The following is a 25,120-nucleotide window of genomic DNA, read 5'->3' on the forward strand; positions in this document are numbered from 1 at the left end:
CCTACTCTCACGACGTGAGTGCACATGCTCGGAGGGGGCCAGGGGGGTGCGCGGGGTCCCCCCGGGTCCCGGCCGTCACCGCGGGCGGGCGCCGGGCACCCCCGCGTACGGCCCTCTGGGCCGCAGGGCGCTCGCAGCCCCCGGCCGGCGGCCCCCGCCTACCCGGGCCCGTCCGCCGCCGTGGGAGCCCAGGCGGGACGCGCCGCCTGCGCGGGGCGAGCACCCGCCGCGCCCCTGCGCCCGCGGAGTTGCAGCGAGAGTCCCTAGCTCAGTCAGCCCCTCGTCCCTGCTGGAGCCCAGACTCCAGAGGAGGAAAGTGTGCGAAACTGCAACTGAGTGGCGTTGTTGCGCCGGCAGCGGAGGCTGTGTCCCCTGCACGCAGAGTGGGAGCCGAGCTGGGGAAGCAGCTGGAAAATGCCCAGAAATACTTTCACAGCGGTCAAGCCCGCAGATCCCTGACTCCCCTCCTTCTCTCCCCCGCCCCCGCCCCGCGAGCCCCATGGCCTGGCACCCCACGTAGCCCGGCCCGCGGGGGTACGAGCGTGTACGAGAGTGCGAGTGTGCGTGCGTGTGTGTGTGTGTGTGCCGCACCTGCCGGGCGATGCCAGCGGCCGGGCTGCCCGCCGGGGCTGCGCCGCGGCTCGCTCTCCCCGCCGCCGCCGCCGGCCGCCGCCGCTGCCTGCGCTGGGCATGTCTCTGGGGCCGGCGGGGCCCCGGCTCCCTCCGCTCCTCGGCTTATGGACGGCGGCAGCGGCAGCAGCAGCGCTAGCAAGCAAACGAGAAAGCAACCTGCACCAGGACTGCGCGGAGGAGTGGGAGCCCGCGATGCTTTGGCCTCAGTACTTTTCCTTAGCCTGTCTGGCTAACCAGGGCCATTGCTGCCGCCGCTGCTGCTGCTAGACACACAACACACACCAAACATCAGGAGGGGAAAGTAAGGAGAGAGGAGAAAAAAAAATCCCAGGAAGATGGCGCCCACCAAGCCAAGCTTTCAGCAGGATCCTTCCAGGCGGAGAACGGTAACACTTTCTCTTTATTGAACCTGCAGCAGCAGCAGCCGCAGCAGCGCCGGGCCGTGCCGTGCCGCCGCCGCCGCTGGGGGCCGGGGCTGGCTGCCATGCCGGGGTGGGGGGACCTGCCGCCGGCACCCGCTGCTCGCACAGCCGGGCACCGGGAGTTCCTCCTAGTGCGCACCGCCAGCCGCACGCACACACACGCACATACACACGCACATCCCCGCACACACACACAGGGCGAACCGCGCAGCAGCAGCCCCGCTCCGGCAGCCGCACCGCCGTGGCTTGCCGGAGCCGGTGCTTGGCGGGGCGCGTTGGCGAGCGGGCGTGTGTGCGTGTGCGCGGAGGCGGAAGGCCCCCCCGGGCGGCCCCCGCTGCTCGCCGGCCCCGGGGGCGGCGGGGCGCTGTGCCAGGCCCCGCTTGCCGGGCGGAGGGGCCGGCCCCACCGGTGTGGTTCAAGTGCGGCTAGGCCGGAGCGGGGGGGCCGCGCCGCCAGCTGCACCCGCGGGGCTGCCCGGCCCGGCCCCCCCCGCCTCACTGCCGCCGCCGGGCGGGCCGCGGGTGCCGGCGCCCCCCGGGTGTGGGCAGAGTGGAGCCGGTGGCGCGGGCATGCGGGGAGGCGGTGCGCAGGGCCCGGGGAGGGAGGCGGGAGCCGGGAGGCGGGGGGGGTGGGTCGCGTTATCCCCCGTCTGCCCCATGTACTTTTATTGGGGGAGAGTGCTCGCTATTAATCTGCTCTGCTGGTGACACGAATTTGCCCGTAGCGGATTTATTGTAGTAAAGTGAATCTTTTCTAGAAGTGACTGGTAGGAAACAAGAGTACAAGTTCATGTGATGTCCTTTGCGATTCTTACAAAAGTATTCAAAGCTCCAGTGCTACACTGCGGCGAGCTGTATGCCCAGAACGAGAGCTGCCAGAGGGTTTGGGGTGGGCTTTTTCTTCGCCCCCACCCCCTTCAGCGTTACAAGTGAACTTGAGGGTAAGAGGCGAGGAGGGTTCTGGCTAGTTGTAAAAATGGAGATTAACATTTAGACAGCTTTTTAAAAGTAGCTGGATCATGTGTTAACTCGGTTTGTGTTTCACAGGACAAGTAAGTCTGAAAAATATTTAAACAAAAAGTCTAGGGAATCAGGCTCATTTTCATCTTAATTTCAAACATATTTTTTTAGTATGATCAGCGTTTCTAGTACAACTTCCAAAACCCACAGATTTTATCTAAATAGCTATGCCATTTTTCCTAAGGAAGCAGACTGCCCGGTATCAGAAAACCATACATTTCATATTCGCCACTGAAGTGTTAGTGAGGCTGTGTTAGATGCATTAGTAGTAACTGTTGCACTTTGACAAGGCTATATTGATATGTAGCAGAATTTGGAGATACCTGTAATGGGAAAACAGTGCATCCTCAGAAGTCAATGACTTAACTTACAGATTTTCATCTTCAACTATAAATATTTTTTTTTAAGTCTCCGTTTCAGTGACTTCAGAGGCATTTCTACTGTGTTAATAACACAACAGCAGGCTTTTCTTCTGCAGAGTTCTTTGTTGGAAAAACAATTTAGTATCAATAAGTCCTGTCCCCCCCACCACACAATTTTGCTGTCTTCTTTCTGAGAACGGTACTATATTAGTGCTAAGTTTATTTGCCAGGATAGCTTCAGTAATCTCTCTAGCAGAAGCATGTTTGTGTGCCATTTTGGGAATTTCTCTGAGATAGGAATCTTGAAGATAGAATTAATTTCTAGGGGAAACTTCATAGCCTGTGCATGAGTGCTTTCTTTATCACCTGTCTCCATTTGGCATTCGGAGAAGGTAAATCAAAGTGCGCGATTTGTTATTCTGCTCCACTTGAGAGCTGAACTAAATAACACTTGGTCTGAAATTCTGATTGAGTTGTAGGAGGATATACTGTATTTAATTTAATGCCCTTTAATAGCATCTTCTTGTTCAGCTCTATGTGCTGTCATTTTAAAGGTTGGATCGGAGTAGTTTTTCCCTGTAGGGAGTGGGAGGAGTAATGATTTCAGGGGAAAAAAGTAGTCTAGATTCCTAGAACACTAATAGCCACAAACTTGGCCTAGTGTCCAAGCAGTTGTTTTTTGCCCTTAGGGTTCACTTTGTTATCACTCTTCACAATGCTCTGAACGGTTTAGGTATAAATATTGCATGTAGACATTGATGACATTTTTTTCTAGCAGAAATAACGGCAATCTGTTCTTTAAAAAAACTTTTGGAGAAGATCGGTCAATGCTTCAATAAACAGGCACTCATATACATTTTATTAAAAGTTATGTAATGTGCTCCTGAGGTCTTGCATGGAACTGTTTATTTAAGCTGTCTTTGTACGCGTCCTTTCAGCTGTGTGCGCCAAGCTATTTGAAATACAGGCGCTTATCAGTTAGTTAAGGGGTTTTGCAGTCTCTTCTTAGTTACTGCTTCAGTAAACTAGTTCTCAGGATTAAGAATCCTGTAAGTGAACTTGGTGTACGTTCTTTGTTTAGTCTGCACTTCCACAATATTTAGGTAGATTGTGGATTTTTTTTCAAGCGAGAGGTTAGTGATTACAAAACAAATGTAAAAAGTAGTAGTCTCTGATGTAACCAAACACTTGAATTGTTTTGAAACTTTCTTCACCTGTTTAGGTTTTGTGAAGAATGTTTGAAAGGTTACACAGTTACATTTGTTTGATTTTCTTTTAAACTATGAGTGTTAGCAAATTTTACAGTTACAATAGCAGTTTAGGGTTTTTCGATTATGTGGATATATAACCAAGAAAATTAAATAGACACAAGTGTCATGCATATGATATGCCAGCATTGATTTGTAAAGCATATCATAGTATCAGAGTGCTATTGGTTTAAAGTGAAAGAGAAAAAAAAAAACCTTTATTTTGGCATTTCTTTCTAGAGCATGAGCTTAAACATAGCAGTGATAAATGGTTATATGCATTGTCTTAACACTTGCTTTTATATAAATAGCTCCAGAAGATTGCTTAAATGATAATCGAAAGTATGAAATAGGGTGGCCTTCATATCACAAGGCCAAGGGTCTACAAATGGAAAAACTGAAATAATGAAATATTTCCAAGGCAACAGACTGTCAACAAGAACAGTAATGCATGGGCATATCATAGAGCTACCAGAGAGGATATTAGATCTTATAGCTCTAGAGTCGGGAGTTATAATGACCTTTATTAAATAGAGCCCTCCCACATTACAACAATCTTTCCAATTTCTGATTTATGGATTAGCAGTCATACTACTTTTCATAACTTCAAACATTCTCCCACCGTATATGATTTGCTGCATTTTTCTCCACTGGAATCATACATTATTTAGAACTTACATGAGAGTATTGATCAACAAAAGTTGTATTACATATTTTCAGTAACTAATGGGATTCTGAATAACAAGGTTTTGTCTGCAGCACAGTTTCTACATTCTTTACAGCACACCTGTTTTTTTTTACAAGTTATATCCAATTAGCTTATTTTGTACCAATTTAACAGCAGTATATTCTAATGCTATATTATAAATAAGTTATAAATAATTAGACCTTTTTTTTTAACAGATTAATACAGCAGCCAGAACCACAGGTATTTTAAAGAGAATATCAGGATATATTGTCAACATCCATCTCCTTTTATTAGCATCTCACTTGAATTTTGGAGTCTAATATACTGGCAGTTTCAAATCACGTTTGTTTAAAACTTGGCACACAAGTTGCCAGCCCAGATGGGAATTTTACTGCGAGAGTGATGTAAAACGGTTGTTGAAAATTGACGTTCTAGGCATTAGTTTAATCAGCGTTCTTCCTAAGAAGTACGATGTTTAAATAAATGTTTGTTTCATAAAATGGTCTTTATAACAACACCTTCTTTACTGGAAAATGTTTTCTAAGATAAGAATTTTTAATAGCTGATACTGACCATGAAAACTAACTGTTACCATTTTATTGACATTTTGGGATTGATTCTGCTCCTATTGAAGTCAGTAAGATGAAGCTGTTTTACAAACGTGGCAGAATTTCATTTGATATCAATTAAGTAACTGATTTTTTAGAATTCAGTGTTATGGGAGCATTTCCTGAAATCTCATCTCATGTGAATAAACCTTGTGTTCAGTCAGTCCATCAGATTCATTTTATATTATTGTTACTAGTAGCTCTTGCTGGTGTAAAGCACCTCATGTGAGATGAGATTTCAGCATTAGTCACATAGTTTCAAAATGAATCAAGCGAACTTGTTCTGCAGGGTGTCAGCCTGGAAATTTGCTTTTGTATTTTAAAAATAAGATATTTTTAAGGTACATAGACAAGACTTTGCATTTTCACCCCAGTCATTTGTTTCTTTGGTCGGTTTGTTTGTTTATGCTTAATTTTTTTTTTTTTTAAAGAAGCTGCCAAAGATTTATGGCCATGAGAGGAAATGTTTTGAAAATTCATTTCATAATAATTGCATTTTTTCAGAAGAGGCAATTTCTTTCTATGTAATATTTATAAGGCTACTGCATGTTATCTTTAACATACAAAGTCCCATTAGTGCGAATGAGGTGCGTGACTTTTTGTTTAATAGGACTTTGCATAAGAAGGATAATTTGCAATAATATTGCATTTTGCTGCATAAGATGTGCCATAGTAAGAATATAATGGTTGCTGCCATGTCTTATATGACTAGAGCGTTGTTCTGTGACTAGCTCGAGCAGTAGTTTTGCAATACACAAAGTCCTAGTCAAATGAATAGGACCGTTGTGCCATTGATTTGAATAGGACTTTGAGTAGTAAAAATATTCGTTAATTTTGTGTGCTATAGTAGTATATTACACAGGACAAAGAAGGTATGGTAGGGGTAGGATAGTATTTGTGCCTGTAACTTGGCAGACCTGGACCCTGTCTTTGGGAGAATATTGAGTTCAAGTTGTACCTTAATCTTTAAAAAAGTCCCAAATGGAATTATGCATATAATTAAAGTATACTACAGAGCATCACCCGCAAGGATAAAAGTATTTTTACCATATAATTCAATAGATGTGAATTTGTTCTTGGTGAGATCGCAATGACAAACTTTAATGTACTTAGTGGGAGGAGGAGTGAACTTTGCATCTGTGTGTTATTATAAAATGCAAAAGTCTTGAGATTCTCCAGTAAAAATGGAGCGATCCTCAAGGAGATTCTGATCTCAGCCTGGTGCAGCTAGATACTGAGAGTTATGCCAGCCCTTACACGGCATTCTGTGTGCAGGCGAGAGTCAGGCACATTAAAGAACAAGTGATATATAAGCAAGAATTTGAAACAGATTACCGAAAGCAGAGTTTTGAAGATTTGTTACAAGCTATTTTCCCAGCCTTTCTTAATATGTTGCATTTTGGACTTTCACTCTTCGGTCGTATCTTGTCATTTGCCTGTTCTAGGGAACTTCTCACTGATGTCATACAATGTCTGAAGAAGACTTTTATATTAATACTGAGTATTTCTGTAGATATGTTTCTTTATATAGCTTAGTGTGCTTCAAAAGGTCTGTAAACACTGTTCTACACGTTTTACTGATGAGATAGTTACACAGAAAACATTTTTGAGAACTAGCAGAAGTGGCAGAAGATGTCAATGTTAGCACTAGGAATAAAATTCCAGCCCCCATTTTGACTGTGTATTCAAAGATTGCAGTGCCTTCGTTAGAGGGATTACATTTCTTTTACAGACAAAACCTCCACTGAAATAAAGTGCTTTCAGAGAATGGCTTGATTGCAATTTAAAATTAGCCGTTAGCTTGATATATAACAGAAGGTCAACACTTACGTTAAATAATTTAAGTGGAAAAGTACTGTTCCATTACCTGCAGGCATGTTAGGTTTACATATGTATATAGTGAACTTACGGGATATAGTCTGAATAATATATATGTATGTAATCTACAATAATGTCCCTGGGGCTTGGAGTTTCTGAAGAGCCTATTGGATTTAGGCATCCAGCACATACTGTGTTTCAGTGAAATATGGGCACCTAAATCCTATAAGCCCTTTTTAAAATACTGCCTGGGAATTTTGTCTCCAACAGGAATTTAGAACAGGCTTCATTACGCATTGCATTGTTTTAAACTGAATTTTATTGAGTAATGAATAGTCTTTGAACAGTCATTTTGGATTAAATCCTAAAGGGTTATAGTTTTGCTCGAATTTAGGCACAGAACTGATACATTTATATTATGATGGGGAGGATTTTTTTTCCTCTTGCTTACACGTCATGTTTGAAGGTCGTGTGCAAATTCACATTTATGATCAGTTTGCTCACAGCCTAGGCTTATATGAGTTAGGTGGCTCAGAATTGTCCTGCCAAAGCTGCAATTCATTTAGCAAAAGTATAACATACCACATTTTAGAAGAATGCCTGTTAGAAAGCTGTTCTTCCTTAGTGATGATGTGAGGCAGAATTTGTTACTTTGTGGGAAAAAAAATGTAAGTGGGCAGTCTTCACAGGTCAAGGTTCAGGTCAATAGAAAGAACTGAGTGACTGAATCTGTACAGTGCTGGCAGCGGGATTAAAAAAGGAAAAAAGTCTTAAAAAAGAGAATAGCTGTCAGTAGTACTTATCCTTCAACCTTCACAGCTGCAAAAAAAGTAGCTGATTTTGTCTGACTATAGATGTAGGATTGGCATGTTTGCTTCACCTTTGCGTAAATTACTAACAGTATGGACAGGAGGTTCTCAAAAAAAACTGCATTGTGAAAAACCAAAACTGTTGGTAAGTAACAAATAGAAGATGAACATAAAAAGAGAAAAAAATGCTTTGGGCTAATTTATTTATTCATTCTTTCTGAGTTGCTGTTCAGTTTTACAACGAAACTTGCATTTCTTGTGGAAAATCAAAAGTACAGTAATTTTTTTTCAACAGCTGAATGAGCTAGATAAATGGTACTCAAGTAGCAGTGTTTGAAGGATCCAAGTAGTTTACTAAAGTATCTTAATTAATTGGGTGTTCACTTTAATAGTGAGGTTTCTCGTTTGTAGGCAGTGCGCTGTAACACTGATACATATGATTTCAGAAGGCCCATTTTTATTCAAGATCTATTTTTGCTAAACAACTGTTTCAGATTAACAACGAGAAATAAATGAAGGTGACAGAAAATAGAGACTTCACATGAGAAGCATGATAGAAAAGATACAGCAGATTCCAGATCTTTCAAACATATATGCTGTTCCTTTTATCAGTCACTCTGCTTATACTGAAATTTCGAAACTAAGAGGTGCCATCCTTCCTTTTATCCCTTTGTTATCAGGAAGAAAAATGCTCCTCTATAGAATTGTGATTTGGAAACTGTTATTCCATGCTTTTTGAGGGCAGTTTCTCAAGTTCTGTTTTTGTATCACTTTTCAAGACCAGATTAGGAGACCGCGGGATGTAGCAAACACTGCAAATCCCCTTTTCTTCCACAAAAAATTATTTGACATACAGAATGTGCATCTTTAGGAACATCCAGTATTTAAATTCTGGATTTAGGAATCCTTTCAGAGTGATGATTTTTTTTTCTTGTTTCTTAATGGTTTTGTGATACTACTGCAAAAAAGTATTTAAATCCTATTCATGACTTATTTTTTTCTTGTGGCGATTAACATATATTATAATATTTGTTCCATTCAAATAGGAACAAACCCCAAAATTATTAAGGGTAAAACTGTCTTTTAACTGACAGAGAATGGCAGAATATTCCACCTGAAAAACAAATTTAGAATTCTTCTATATTTATTCAGCTTGTTACTAATTGTGAGGAAAACTTCAAAAGATTTTCCACTGACTTGTATACATGTATACTGCAAAGTGTAGGCATATATTGCATGTTAGATAGACACAGTATATGTATTTGCTTGAAAGGAAATAATGCTAGTTGATTGTCTTCTGCAAGCTATAAATGTCTGTCTTTAGATAAAGTTAAATATAAATACATGCATTGGAATGGCAATTTTTTTTTCCTCTAATGCTGTGAGGGAAAAGTAGGCTCATCCTTTTTTTTTTGCACATTTTTATTGTTCTGTGTAAATGTAATTTGTTAATCCTGTGAAATTTGTCATAGATAAATTTGCTTGGATTATCTTGTCACCACCGTATCTGCATTCTTTTGTTCATTGCTTATTCATAATTTAACAGTCTGGCAGTGAGCCTTTTTGGGATGCTCACAAAAGATATATGACCTCTACCAGCTGCTACTATAACCTGCAGAACGCACAGCAAGACATTAGAAACGTGAGGATTCCTCTACTGATTAAAGTGCTCTTCATTTAAACAGTCTGTTCATAAGAATCTTAGGAATCTTTGTGGATAGCAGTTTTGATTTTTCTTTTATCGCAAAATTAGTTCTAACATTTTTTTTTCCCGAGTGGGAAAACTAACCCCATTAAGATGGGTGTGCTTTGCTTTCAAATGGACTAATGGAAATTAAATCCCTCATTATATATGCATATGTATACATAAGCGTGCATGTGCATACACATATTTGCATATATCGCTACCTATCTCTACATGTATGTGTATATATATGTATATCCTGCAATTTTACCGTGGGAGAAATTAGTGCCCATGTGTGTTATTTTAAAACTAACTCTTCTATTAGGGTATTTTTCAGCACCTATTATTGTCCACTGCTAATTTACAGAAGGGTTGCCTGATTTAACCCTGCTTTAGCCCCAGCATCTTACAGATTGTATTGTGTAAATACTCGATGTTATACAGTACACAAAAGACATTAAATAGGATGTTACTTGAAGTGTAACAACATTTTAGATTTTCATTATTCTCACGACTCAGTTTAGCGTATAAATTTTTTCCCCTTTTTACTTTTTTTCCTTCTTATCTGCAGATCAGCTTGTGAGTAATGGCTAGTTTTTACCTCCCCTTTGTGCTGGCACATGATTATAGTTCAAAATAATTCATTGCTAATCCATGCAGTATTGGTTCATCTCCATCATTCTGTTTTGTGATTAGAGCCCCAGGCCTATAAGAACATCCTTCTGCACAGTTTTCTATCCTGATTTGCTTTGACTGCAACCCATATTTTGAATAGTTCTGTCATTACTTTTCACCTACCAATCTTTTTGCATTTTTCAAAAATGTATCAATTACAAGAAATTAATATTTTGGTGGGGTTATTTTTCAAGGGTTTATGAAAAATATTTGTTTTGCACTGCAGTAAGTCTCCAGCCGTGGTTTATATAGGTCTTGGTTCATCTCAGCCGATGATGGAAATGTGACTTGAGTTTCTCATTTTTCCTTAGCAGTCTGAATTTCCTGTGCGCTTATTTACATTAGGTGCCTCAAGAAGTCCAGGATCTTAAAAAGGAACACCGTGTCTTTTTGAAACAGTCTATAGTAGAATAGTAATTGCAGTCTTGTTGTTTTTAACACAACATTTTACTAAACAGAGCTGGTGAAAAACAAAGCTGACGGAGGAACTTTTAAAATATATATGGCGTGATCCTACTATGATCACTCTGGTTGAAGTCACTATTTATTTGGTCAGATATGAACTGATAGGACGTTAGAACTGGGTTTATATGATATAATGATACCGTACCTTGATCAGATTTAAATTTAATATTTCCAGATTATGAAGCAAATTCATCATTTTATTTCACATCAAATAATGCTAGTTTTATGAGAAGGTCATCTAAAAGATTTTTCAAGACTTTGTTTCAGCATTGAGTAGTCCTGTGTTCCTTTTAATAATTACTTTCATCTCATTGTAGCCGTGTGTTTGAAAGTGTAGGTCAATAAGGATGATCGCATTCAGAATTTCATGATCTGTGTAGTGGAACAAATTGAAAGCAAAGCCTGTATCAATCACTGTGAAGGGAGGGTTAATTGTTACTGCTTCTCAAGCCTCTGGACAGATAAACCAGTAATGAAATACTTATTGCTCTGATATGTGAATGGTTAAGGATGAAACAATGGAAACAGAAGCAGTCTTCAAAGATAACCAAAAAAAAAGCAAAGAAAAAAGAATAATCTGGACTAAAGTAAGATACTGTATATGCTGTGTATTAGCATTTTAAAAGTAATTTTTTTTCATCTAATATAGCCTTCTAGTAATGATGTAAGACAGCAGAATGTATTAGGTTTCTAAAGTGAATACAAAATATGAACTTAAAAGCTTTTATTATGCAAAGAGTTTAAAATGGTTTACGTGAAGTCTGGACCTTAGGTAAAAGTAACATTTCTAGCATTAAGTCTTTTCTTTTCTTTTCTTTTCTTTTCTTTTCTTTTCTTTTCTTTTCTTTTCTTTTCTTTTCTTTTCTTTTCTTTTCTTTTCTTTTCTTTTCTTTTCTTTTCTTTTCTTTTCTTTTCTTTGTTTTTCATTTGTGGTACCGTTAAGTGGTTTTTTTCTTTCTTTCTTTAAAAGCACAGCTGTATTTACTAAATCAAGTATGTTTTGTTTTCTTGTGAAGTTGTTTTAAAGCATTTTGTCTACAGCCATCCAGGACTCTAACGGAGTGTTTAAAGATAGAAGCAGCAAAATAAATATGAGTGCAAAAACAAATTACGATATTACAGTAAGCATTTAACTATTTCTAGAATGTGAACTTAACATTTTAAACATCTGTTAGTCACTTATATGTTGAAATATATGCAAAAATATTTAGCCAAATTGAAGTCTTAGGCCCATGACAATCATCTCAACACAGTGGGTAGTTCTGAAAATTAATGAGAATGATAATACTGTAAAGACTGTTCCAGAGTTTGCCCAAATTCATTATCTAAGTCTCTTGTTAAGAACATCTCAAAGAATTTTAACCAGGAAAATATATTAATGGTTCAAAAGCATTTTTCAAAACGGTGATTTATAAAAGTATAATGGAATTATATATGCAAGAGCTATAGTTAGAAACAAATAACACAGGAGCAGCACATTATGAAGAAACATTTTCCCATAGCTAGGGTACTTGGCTTTGCTTTTGTGCATAGGTGTCAAGCTTTCCTTATCGATTTATATTTTGGGACGGAGAAAATGAAAAAGTGAAGGCAACTTACAAAAAAATATATTTTTGACTCTTGTTACTTAATGAGGCTTAAAAGCTAAGTAAAGTAATTAATAATTTTAGAACTGGTGTAAACGTCTTTTAGACAATCAAAAAGCACTTTTAGGAGGAAGGGTGATGAGACACATCTTTAGATTTCTCTTCAGAATGTTAAGAATTTCCTGTTGCCTGTTTCCTGATGGGATTGACGCAGCTGTGTATCATATGGAATGAAAGAGGAACTGAGTGCCTGACTTTGTTTTATGCAAGTCCTTTATTTAAGAAAATATATGTGTTGATTTTGCCTTTTTTTAGCAGATCACTGATATGAATGCTATACACAAAATTATCCAAGTGGGAGCTAATTATAATTTATCTATCTATTTTCTAAGGGATAGAAAATTCTAATAACTAAAGTATATTAGTTAAGAATGTGTTTTTTTCCTTTCTATTTTTTTCTGTGTGCAATGAAAAAGAAAGCAGAATGCTTGGAAGATTACTATGTCATTTCCATTTGTATTTTCAGAAGTCATTGATATATAGAAGCGTGTGTGAGTGTGTGTATGTGCATGTGTAATCATTGGAAAACAAATCAGTTTATAGAGTTTCTTACTCATTTTGGCTGTTGTGCAATCTGTAGCACATCTACAAAATAGTTTTCGTGGGAGATGTGAATGCAAAATAGAGAGGAACGGGAGAGTTCAAAGTAATTTTGAAACGGTAATTTTGATCGAGATGGTCCCACTTCATGGACAGATTCTTTGAATTCAGGATGGGAAACTGTATTAATGAAATTTTTCAGTAAGTTCTTTCTGTGGTGAGAGAAAGCTTAGCAGAAGACATCTAACCTGGTTAACTGATCTGGGAATGGGTGAGGAAAAGGACATGCAGATCCGTAGCAGTGAGGCCACCCTTCCACTTGTAGCCCAGTTCCTGGCAGAGTCATCAGCTGTGTCTCATAAAGTTGTGTAATACTTAGTTCCAGTTGGAATTCATACTACCTCAATCAGTATTAACTCCTGCTCAAAAGGCTGTATAAGGCAGATTCAGTTGCTATACAAAAAGCCCTGGGCATTGCAATCACAAGAGTAAAGCAGCTTCTTAGCATCATACTATAAGCCCTATGCTACGAAAGCAGAAGCAAACACAAATGCAGAGTTCATTGCAGTGATGGGCAGTAGTGAGTGCTAAGGGCATGTTAAAAGGCAGAGCAGAGGCATAGAAGACTAAGTGGGGTGATGCCATTGAGTTGCTTCTGAGACTGTCTCTCCATGCAAGATATGGCCTTCTAAATCATTACGTGAATTGCACTTTAAATCTTAAGTTTTGGTCCTCTCAACCTGTCAATCAGCTGTGAAAACAATTGACTGTGTCCCTGTTCTTTTTGCCCTGTGATTTCTTGGCAAATGTCCTCTTGCTGCTGTCTTTGGATACTTTGATCACGTCTTCAGTGCATCCCTTGGAGGATCTTTCTCATTCACTATCCAGCTTTGTGTGGGAGTTGTGCAACGTGTTGTCTCTCAGCCGCCTCCCCTTTTTTCTCTCATTCTGCTCTTCATCTTTGCATAATCTTATGTGGAAACACAATTCAAGTATCATCTCTTTGCAGATGATTCATAGGCTCATGGTATTTCTGTCTCAATGAAAATGCAGTCTTGCTTCTCTGTCATCTCCTCCTTTATTGCCTAGCTTAGTCTTCCTTAGTCAAAACAGTTCTAGAGTTCTTTCCAAGCCCTCCATCTACTTTTTGAGATAACACTGCATATTGCCTGTTAGGACAGGTCTGTAATTTGGCTGTCTCAGTGATACAGACCTCTCCCTCATAGCTTAGCAATTAAAAAGGCAGGTAGAGTATTTGGTATTAGTAGGAAAGAAATAGAAAAACAAAGAGAAAACATGTACATTGATATAATTATGCCAATCCATAAATCCACAGTGTGTGCAGTCTATGTATTATGTGTACTTTTGTTATCATAATTTTAAAAAGGTAATGTAGTTTGAGAGAAGAGCATGAAGGCTGATGAAATATGGAAGGAGTTTTGTCAGAGGAAAAGTTAAATAAAGTAAAGTACTTCATATTGGAAAAGAGATGACTGAGAGGAATCGGCTATAACATTCATGCAAGGCCTCAAGAAGGCAATCAGGGAACAATTATTCATTAATATTATGAGAACAAGGAAACATCCTGTGTAATTCTCAGGGAACAGTTTTAAAACATTCAACAGAAGTTGTTTTTTTTTGTTTTTGTTGTTTTGGGTGCTTTTTGGTGTGCTTCCCCTCTCCCCCCCAACATAACATACAATTGAATAGTGGAATTCCTTGCCAAAGGGTGTTTAGAGGAACCTGTCAAAACATGAACAGGTTCACAAATGGATCAGGCATTACTCTGTTGTGTCTCTGAGGAGCTATTAAATGTGATGGTGATGATGCAACTCAACTTCAGGAAGTCTTTACACAGCTGACTGGTGGATGCTGACATGGGGTATCACGGAAAGGAACACTCTTTCTGTGCTATATTTTTTTTACTGACCTAGCATAACTGTTCGGTTTTGTAAGTTCTTTGCATTCAGACTACATCTAAGTCTTGCAGGTTTTTTCTGCCTAACATCCCTGCTGTATGTGTTTTCCTGCCTACTCTTCAGTTAAATGTTCATCCTCACTACCAGTGAGGGTTATTCTTTTACTAGTCACATCTGTCCAGAATCCTCTTACAGAAAGCATTTTCAGAGTGACAGACTGTCACTCTTACCATGTCCTTGTATATCCCGACTGGCCTCCCTTTTCTGGTGCATGAAATATTAGTAACTTGCCCGAAGTTCAAAACCTTCTTCACCCATCTGTGCCTTACTGTTTCTCTTTGTCAAGGTTTTCCTTCAGGTTATAAGACCATCCCTGTCACCCATTTACGATATTTGCAAACACACATTTGTTTGATACCTTATGGTCAGACTACTACTCCTTTGTAACATCATCTTTTGAGTTCATCTCTCTTCCTAAGATGTTCCTTAGCTGAAATGCCTACAAAATCATGACACCGCCAAGCTACTTCTAACAAGATATCACTTCTTGTGATGCTAGCTGCTGTTGCCTTATGCTTCTAAATAGTTTACTGTCTCTTATCTGATACTTGCACTGTAAGATTTTGGGGGCTAGGGACAGGGTTTTAGTGCTTTGTCACTTGGTTACCTAGTGGATGTGTTAGTACTAGGGTTACTGCTGCTAATCTGAATATTTTTGTCAATAAAAAAAAATTTCGCGTATTACCAATCTTTACTTTTCTGTGTACTTGGTTGATCTGGGATACTGAGTGCCTGTAAGAGGAAGTGATGTCTTTTAAGTGGGTTGGGGTGTGAAAAACTTTTATGAATTTCAGAGGAGATGGGACAAATTAATGGCTGAGAAATCCACTGAATGTTACTAAATACATATCTATCTGAGGAAGTGCCTGCACTGAAAATGATTGGAGACTGTGGTTGCATATCATATATGCTGTTACTGGTTTTATATTGTTCCTTGCAGCTGCTTTTGGAGATTATTGGAGATGGGACACAGGAAACACTGATCTGACCCAATATGCCTGTTCTTACATTGTTGTATAGGATGTTTCTGGAAGCTGTAGCGATCTCTTTGGTGATTCTCTCTCTTAGAAAACTGTTGGAGAAAATGGCCTCAGCTAAGTAGTTTTAGCTGATATTATTTTCAGCACGTTTCATGAATGGATATGAGATGTGTCACAGCTTAATTACACTGCTCCATAGTGTATTTTAGTCTCATGTTGATATGACTAAGAAAGACCTTATTGGGACTGTATGGACAGGGCGTCACACCATATGATGCCTTGAAAAAAAAAAGGAGAGTCCCTGCTTTGAAGAGTTCATAATTTTAATTGCTGTTTATTTTTCATTTGTTGGAAAGGGTTTGCTGTAACAGTAGTTAATTTTACACTCATATTTGAAGTTTGATTTTTTTACCATCAAGCAAACTGCATATTAAACAGGCTGAATTCAGTAAAATTAAATGCTTGGATATTATTTTGCTTGGTGAAACCCCAATGGCATAAAATTAATTGCGGTGATGACTTGAACATTGCAGTGAACACGTGTGAACGTCAATGTGTATTATACTTTTAAAGTGGGATGCAATCTATTTTATACATGGTAGCAGTAAACAAAACCAACTAGCAGTGATATGGACATTAGTTTAAAGGGCTTAGAGTCGAAGTATATATTGATAACTTTTGTCAAAGGTATGTAATATCAGTCCCCGTATAATTCCTGTATTTATGTCATCTTTGGAGAAAGAACTGATTCATTGTAACTGTTTTCATAAATATGTAAGTTTGCGTACTAGCAGAGGTAGGTTATCATGTGTGTAAATTTAATTAATTATATACACAACTCTTTGAAGTCACATTTTGCTGTTATATCGGTGTAGAATTAGCACTATTAGAAAGGCTTCAGATTTATTGACGTAGCACCAGGTATACAGTTCACACTTCTTAAGTTTCTCTAGCTTGAAATAATTCCTCTTGTGCTGATTTGTTTAAGGAAGAGGAGGGGAAAAAGAAATTGATTGTGGAATACTGTTCGTCAGAAGGTTGATATCCGTACCTGGTTGTACAATCAAGATCTAATAAGCAGATCTTGAATCAGGAGGAGAGATTTGGAGAGTTCCAGGAGGGGAAACTGAAACTTGGGTGGCCACATTTCCTAGGACCTTGAGAGGGAAAATGGTGCTGGTGTTGTAGAAAAACATTGTACTAATATCACTGTGTAGACTTCTGAATGAGCTAAACACAACTCCGAAGCCTAAAGGAATGTTTTGGAAGGAGAGTGAAAGGAAGCTTGATTTGTTCCACAGCATATGTGGAAGAGGAGGAAACAGCCTGAGTTTTTTTCATGTTTGAATGTGTATCACAGTCTTGAACAGGGCCTGGGTTTACTGTATGATGTCATGAGAGGCTTAGGCTATGACTTGCTTTGAATCACAGAATAGCTGAGGTTGGCAGGGACCTCCGGAGATCATATAGTCCAATCCCCCCTGCTGAAGCTGTGTCAGCTAGAGCAGATTGTCCAGGACTGTATCCAGTTAAGTTTTGAATATCTCCATGGATGGTGATTCCACAGTATCCCTGACCAGCTTGTAGTGTTTGACCATCTCGTGGCAAAAAGGTTTTCCTAATATTTAATTGGAGTTTCCTGGGTTCCAGCTTGTGTCTTGGCCTCTTGTCCTGCAACTGTACACCTCTGCAAAGGGTCTGGCTCCATCCTTTTCATAATGCTCCACTAGATAGCTCTAGACAGAAATGAGAGCTCTCTTTCACCTGCTGTTCTTAGGGCTGAACAAGCCCAGTTCTCAGCTTCTCCTGGTGCATTATGTAGTGCAGTCCTCTATGTATCTTGGTGGCTTTCTGCAGTGGCTTGCTCCAGTATATCCCTGTACTTCTTGTACTGGAGAGCCCCAAACTGGACTCAGTACTCCTGATACAATCTCAGAAGTACTGGAAAGAGAGGGGCACCTGCTGTGTACGATCTAGTTAATATAGCTCACTATGCAGTTGGCCTTCTTTGCTGCAAGGCTGCACACTGATAAGGTCCACTACAGCTAGTGACGTTTGGGTTAGCTATGTTTGATGTGTCTCTAAGATATATGTGGTGCTTCAAGAATGGAAAAAATAGGATTAAATATTAAAATTTCCCTTCATGGTACAGGAATATTTAACATCACGTTGGCAGTATAGAAATGCACGAAATAAAGTGGAGTGGATAAATAATTTTTAACAACTGCTTCTGAACATCAAAAAAGAGCTCCTGTGAACATCCAGCACTTCAAAGCCTGATTTTTCAACCAGTGTTGCAGCTCATGTTGATGCCTATTATTGATCTGGAGATAGTATTATGACAGGAAAAGAAATCCTTGTTCTGTGCGAGCAGCAAGCTGCTGAAGAAATGCTTGCTGCTCAAATGGGCAGCATAGAGTCTTAAACATTATTTGTAGGGGGAGCATTTTGTTCTTGAAGTGGATCATAAAGGATTACACTGATTGCAGAACATGAAAGACCACTACTCATATAGTTAGGTGGTGTTTTACTCTGCAGTCATATGATTTCACTTTTCAGCATAAAACATGTTATAACACTTGCTTGCATGCCTGGTGCTTGTTTCTGTCCTTACAGTTGAAGCACTGTGCTTGTGTGTGGGAGAGCAGAGGGCAGAAAAGAAAGAAATTCTCAGGGCAAGCTGACCTTGCTGAATAAGGAAGTGTCTTCATGAAGAAAAGACAGGGTGTACTAAGGGACTGGACTTCTTCGGTTGTGGAGCAGAGGATCCCAAATGGAATCCCTGAGGTGAAGAGTTACCTTCTTCTAAGTAAAAGTATTATGGAGTATTACAGAGTTGTCCAGAGCTGCACAGCTTTTTCTAGAAGGACAAGATCAGAGGTACTAAAAATTTATTCCTGTAACCTGTTGGCTGGACTGAGGGTAGAAAGGGAAGGTCTTTTGATCTGCAGAAGGAAAGAAACTAATGTTAGTCAGTGGGAGTAGCATTTTGTCTGGAAAGCTTTTCAGCCTCTGAGTGGGCTGTATATGGTGTGAACACTTCTCCTCACTTCTCCTCTTGATCACATGAGCAAAATATATCCGATGTATCATGACGAAGGCATATGTGGCCATATAGTGAGAGTGCACATGCGCTTCAGGTCAGAGCTCAGAGGCTGTGTGCCTGTCTCTTTATGTGACAAGATGGGGCACGTTAAGTGACCAGTGTTGGGGTCTTCTTATTGCTCTCCCTGTTCTTAAGGACGAGGACAAGATTGTAGGTCAGTTGAATGATTTGGTGAACGTGATTGCTGTCCAAATATTGGATACTCTAAGCTCTCTTACTATTGAAGGTGAAGGCAGGAGGTAAGATCAGGCTTACTACATTTTATCACAAAAGTATTGATTTGTAAAAAAATGGAAACCAGGATTTGTAAAGTAGTGCCTGTTTCTCCATCGAAGCAGTTGGACAGAGGAAGGTGGGGGTGGCTGACCAGGAGTGACTCTAGGAAGCAGAAGCAGGACAGAGTGCAAACAGGAGACCAGGCCTTGAGCGCTCTTTGATGTCCAGCGGTTGGTGGTTTATAGATGACACTTTTCACTTTGGAAGGTAAAATATACTATAATCAAAAGCTGTAATAAGCACCTTTAAAAAGAAAAGAAAATTGGTGTGCTTTCATGCTTTTCATGACTTTTAAATTGGAGGGAGAAACCTGAACTCTCTTACAGGTGGACGTTACAGGCCCAGCTCCCTGTTTGTAAACAGAAGTGTATCACACAGGGCAGCATGCGATGTAGTACTAGTTTTATTTCATTTGTAAAATTATTTCACAACACAGTGAACTAAAACAACAATGCAGTTTCATCTATGTAGATACCTCATCTGAACATGTATTTTTAATTGATTTCCTTAGTCAAATACTAGTGATGGGGAAGTCAATGGCAATATTCCCATTGACCTCAGTAAGATCAGATTTTATCCTTCTTTCACTGATAAACTTGGAAACATTGGACAGAGGAGGTAGGCTTAATTTAATAATAAGCATCATCATCTTCACCGTCATCATCATCAGACATGTTAGGTAGCTCTTGATCTTTACACTTCCTATTGGAAACTATGAGATGGTAGCTGCAGGCAGTGGCACAGAGCTCGTTAAACTGAGGCCTTCTTTAATGAAAGAATAGGTGTTTTAAAAAATCTTGGTATAGATTTAGAGAACACTGAAACTGCTTTATAGTATTTAAAATTAGTGGAAGTTATCAAGTTGCTGGAAACTTTCTGCAAGAAACAATAGATTCATCATTAAAATGGCACTGCACAAACCACTTAATAAAGTGCTAATAAGACATTTAAAAATGTGCCCTGTAATAATACCTGAGATACACCTCTCTTAATGAGATTGTTTTAAGATCAAATATTGACAGGTACCTTTTTAACAGTGTTTGAAATTATGTCAAGCTTGAAATTTATTGCCCCTGGAGAGCTCTTAAAAACTTTTTTTCTCGCAAACTCTTTGTTAGTATAAAGTAATGGATTCCGAGAGATGAAATTTGAGTATTTAATCAAGAGAAAAATCTAATTTTTGCGTAGGGCCAGCAGCTTTAAAACCATAGAATTTTGAGTGCTTAGAACTGAGTTTTTACCTCTATGGTGTGATTCAGTAAAAAAAGTTATTGTCACTGTACATTTCACCACATCAGATTTTTTAAGATAGTGTCATCAGCTGTGTTGCTGACACATGTAAGGTGTTAACTGATTTTATTTATTTGAGTTCTTATTGAACTATGGATCATTATTTGTCCATGGAGATAGCAAAACAATTAATCAAAGAACTATACTGCTGAAATAACATAGAGTTAACTTTTGGTAAAGTAACATCACTTGTGTAGAACTGAGATGGAAAAGTAATGATAAAAAGGTAAAATTATCCCTCTTGATCAAAGAGGATCTATAAACAATAGTCCACTGGCTGCCTCTTTACAAAGTAAAGGTGATGAAATCTATGAAGCAGTCTGAAGTTCTACATTTAGGAAAATATGGCTATAACATATGTAAACAAATCCTGTCAATTGTTTTGTGTTTAGTGTGAAGTTTTTCGTTTCTCAGAGAGCTTGCAACTCATATGTGTTTTCACATATTCAGGTTTTCTGGTTAAGACTAAATAAGTTAAGATGGATAAATAAATATATATATTATACATACTAAAGATACATATATATAAAGGCAGTACTTGTGTAAGAGATCCAGCTATTAAAAATGGCAAGGAAAAGTAGTAGTAAGTCCATCTCAAATAATTCCCTTCCCAGGAAGCACAAAGCTGCTCTTAGAGGGGGTGACTCTGTGAGTGGGGAAGAGATGTGTGGCAGAATGTGCTGTAATGGAGTTGTCAGTATTTACACTGATTTTTCTTATCGTAAGGGTGTTCATTACTGCTGTGGTGATGAATTTACTGCTGTATGATGTAAAATAATTTGGCAGATGTGTTTTGTATAGGTAAATTAATATAAATCAGACCTAAATGGTTTTTGAGAACTTAGCTGTGCAGCAGAAATATAGTAAAACTTTTTAAAGCTTTCAGTGGAAAATACTAGTTTAAAGATTAGAAGAAGAAACGTCAGGATCTCAGTTGATGGGCAGCGTTTCACTTGTGCAGAAATAAATAGATTGCTGCAGTTAAGTCAGTTAATTTATCTGAACTGATTAAAAAGGTGGAAATAATTAAATAGATTAAACAAAAAAAAAAGGTTAATAACAATTATCCTGGAAATTGAAATTAACTCCTGGAATATTTTCATTTCTTATCTGTAATAGTACCTAAAAAAAAAAATCTAATGGCAGTTCTAATGTAAATGAAATCAAATACTCATGATGTCAGAGAAGGAGTTTGTATGTATTCACAAAAATAATTGGAGTAACATTAGGGAAGGCTAGCTTGTCAGCCATACTGAAAATTCTTACCAGCCAAGGGATTTGAGGGAAAATCTGTGCGACTCTCAACTAATCTTGCGCATAGATCAAAATCCAAGCCTATCCAGAGTGATTTGATTTGATCCGCTGATATTAAAGTGTTGAAGAGAGCAGCAGTATCTAGTGTTCTTCCATTTAAAGTGGATTCAATAGTAACAACAATGTCAAAATGATTGTAATTTGCATTTTCCAGGCTTAGGCTCATAGTGGGAATATCAGTGTGGATTAGTCCTGAGCTGTCTTTTCTCTGATAGAAAGTACTCAGAAAAAAAAGATGTAAACTCTGAGTCATTTTTTGCCATTAGTTATATCCAAACAATTCCACTGGTGTTAATGAAGTTGCAGAGTGTAATTGAAAACAGAAATCGGCCCTCTGCTATTGAACTTTAACATATATTCTGAAAATGTTTTCTAGGAAAAATTAGTTCGACCAATAATTCAAGAAAAAGATGGATTTGCTTAGCTTTAGGTTGCAGTCTTAATGGGATGAACACTTTTTTGCCTCAAAGTTTTGTGGTTATTTGATTAATACACTGGTGTTGATTTTCAGTTTATCAGTGAGAAGCCCCCAAGAAGAAAAGAAATTGAAAAAAGTTGATTAATTACGGCTTATAATTAAACACATAGAAAATAAAAAAGAATAGTATTGATATTTTATTTTATTTTAATGCTAGACTCCTGGGAGATAAGATTAATTGCAAGGAGAAAGAGAGGCAAGCCCTTAAGGCTAGATAATGTATTGCTTTCAATTTCACTTGCTAGTATAAACAAAGCAAATGCTAAAGTTGCCCAAGAAATTGAAACTTGGGTTTGCAGGTATGTTTCATTGAAAATCTTCAGTAAGTCCTAGTAAATGATATTAAAATTGCTAAGTTAAGAGAAATGCTACTTTAAAGTATAAACACATAAACAATGTTCTGTATTGAACAATTATTTGAAGTTGCAGGGTAATATTTTCAAAACAGCCATAGTGCTTCAGGACCTTAAATTTAATTTTCAGATATGATTAATGTACACAAACTTTAATCTCATGGAAAAAGGACAAAGATGTGTATAGTTTCTTAGGGGCCTGTTTTGAGGAATGGAACCTTGGTTTCCCAATCACTACCATTTTTTAAAATTGTTGTCCACTAGCAATAAAATGTCATTTGGGTTGTGTTTTTCGTAGAAGAAAATGATGTTAAGACAGAACGTCATCCAGTTTTCAGCAGAAGTTGGATTGAGTTCTTTATTTTTGCCAGAAAGGGATACTTTTGAAAGAAACAGGTAAATTCTTTGAAGATGTGAAAACCTGATCCCAAGTAGTAGAGAGTGAAGGCTGTCAAGATTGCACATGTGAACATTTAAAGCCTAATAACAATATATGCAATATGCAGGTACTGCAGGTTGCATTTTAAAACCAGTTCTTTATTATCATGTGTTTTTAGACAGTAACATTCAACATTGCACTGGTGCTCTGCTCAGTGTATGCTGATGCTGCAAAAATGAGCATCATACACATTCTGTTCCTGTTGTAGAATGTGTGGCCCAGCCTTTCGAATCCTTACATTTCTACTTCCCATTTAATATCTAAGTACAGAGATCCTACCCAATTTAAAGATTTTAAGGTTCACTTATGTATTTATTGAATGAGTGCTCAGTGGCAACATCCAGTATGCCAGAACAGAGTTATCCAAAGAACAGAGCATCCATGTAATATTTATTTACGTTTTAAATAAGCAAAACTAGACATAATGTGAAATGAATGCAGTGCTACAAAATTTAGAAAAAAACAGGCCTGGGGTATAACTTTGTGTTAAATATTTTCCTTAATTTAAGGAATTTGTATACCTCTGTCTTGTAATGGTGATGTGTTTTATCCTCACCATTCAGAAGCAAGCAGGCAGAAGGCTTTATTTTAGAATTTTTACATCACCACCTAGCCTTTTCTTTTTATTACTTTTGAGTGCACGGCACTGGTTTGTTTTTGCTTGTGTCTAGGGAAGTTACTGAACGCCTCCCCAGAAAGCTGGCCTTCCTCCGAGCCAATTAAGACGTTCTATTCTGCCAGCTCCTAGGGTCAGGAAATCGCTCTGCTGGCAGGAGCACCTGGCATTTGTCATGGAGGACATTCACTGACTGTGTTCAGGCCATGCCATGATCGCTTTAAATACGTTGGATCAATGTGTACCAAAAAAGCGAGAAAGAATCACTGACAAGCAGTGTAGTATTAACAAAGCTTTGTGAAGCCATACTAAAGATTACTGAAGAGCTGGCTTTTCTTCTGTTGTGACAGAGGTACAATAATTCCATACTTGTACATTCCTAATTGCATTTTACTTTGTAATGTATCTTGGAGCATCATTGCTGACCAATTCAGGCCCACTTCAAAGCTCACAAAGTCAATCAATGGAAAGACTTTCAGTGATTTCAAGAGTTTTTGGATCATACTCTTAGTCTAACTTTCTTAAAAACTCTCCTTCATTGGTAGCTTTGATGTGTTTAATGTCATTAACTAGGCTTGAAGAGTAATAAAATCAATACCTTTTGCTTCGATTTTTGTCTGATAAATTATCAGGGTAGTCACTGTGCTTACTAAATAGGGCCTATGAAATGAGTCACATTACTTCACAGATATGGAGTGTAATTTCTGAAGATTAGGACAGCAAGATACTTTTCACATCATAGGCATAAGAAAAACTGTAAAACAGTGGACTATCAGGCTAGCAACTACTTTTGTGGAAATTTCCAAAACATAATCTGTCCAAGTTGTGTGTTGTACGTTGTCTTCAGGTGTCACGTGACTTTGAATAGATTTTGAAAAATTATTAACTCACATTGACTAAAGAGTTTTGTGGGTTTTTTTAAAAAAAAGTTTTTATTTTTTATGAAGAAGGAAAGTTGTATTGTTCTAATCCTTAAGTATCCAGCTGATCGCTAGTTATTCATGTTTGTCCTGTCCCATAATACCATCGTTAATTTACGTGAATTTCTCAAAGGGTGTCCAGCATACATCACAGGTTTAAGTACCTCTTTCACTTCTGTATCTTGGGCTTACAGTCCCCTGTCAGTAAGTTTTTCTCTGTTTCTGTGGAGTATAAAGGCACACATTGCCATGGGCACTATGCACACGGTTAGAGAAGATTTTCATTATGAATCTCTTAACAGTGAGGTTACATGAGGCATTATTGCTCTGCCTCTACCCTCTATGTCCCTTCATCATTTCTTTTGATTTGCACAAAAGATGCAGGAATTCCCCAAACACCATCGTATTCATTAGGGTCACTTTTATATTTTAATCTCTTTGGTGGGAAAGCTTGTGCTTATTTTTGTCTTGACATCAGTAGATAGAGCCAGATTATTAGTTAGTGTTAAGTCCTGTGGCTCCAGTGGCTCCAGTGCTGTGTTGTCAGTTTACACAAGCTGAGTATCCAGCAAAGTATGTGCAGTGCAGCTAGGAAATCCTATCAAAAATCATTCCAACTTTCCTCTTCTGCTTTTTCTATTATTTTCTCTCCATTTGTACACATGGTTTTATGCCTTAGATACAAAAACCTTCACTTAGTGTAGGTACTAGAGCCAACATTTTATATAATGTCTTGATATTAGTCACCAAAA

At 38.6% G+C, this 25,120-nt stretch overlaps 1 protein-coding gene across 1 annotated transcript in view; it reads left to right on the forward strand.

The window, feature by feature from the left end:
* Window positions 1-968: 968 nt before the first annotated feature.
* NPAS3 (neuronal PAS domain protein 3) overlaps window positions 969-25,120 on the forward strand; it is a 640,005-nt gene continuing 615,853 nt past the window's right edge. Inside the window, exons 1-2 of the mRNA XM_068397366.1 lie at window positions 969-1,019; window positions 18,818-18,921. Of these exons, the coding sequence (XP_068253467.1) occupies window positions 969-1,019; window positions 18,818-18,921 (155 nt within the window). The remainder of the gene's footprint in view (window positions 1,020-18,817; window positions 18,922-25,120) is intronic.

Source organism: Nyctibius grandis, chromosome 4 (assembly GCF_013368605.1).
Source record: "Nyctibius grandis isolate bNycGra1 chromosome 4, bNycGra1.pri, whole genome shotgun sequence".
NCBI classification, from domain to species: domain Eukaryota; kingdom Metazoa; phylum Chordata; class Aves; order Nyctibiiformes; family Nyctibiidae; genus Nyctibius; species Nyctibius grandis.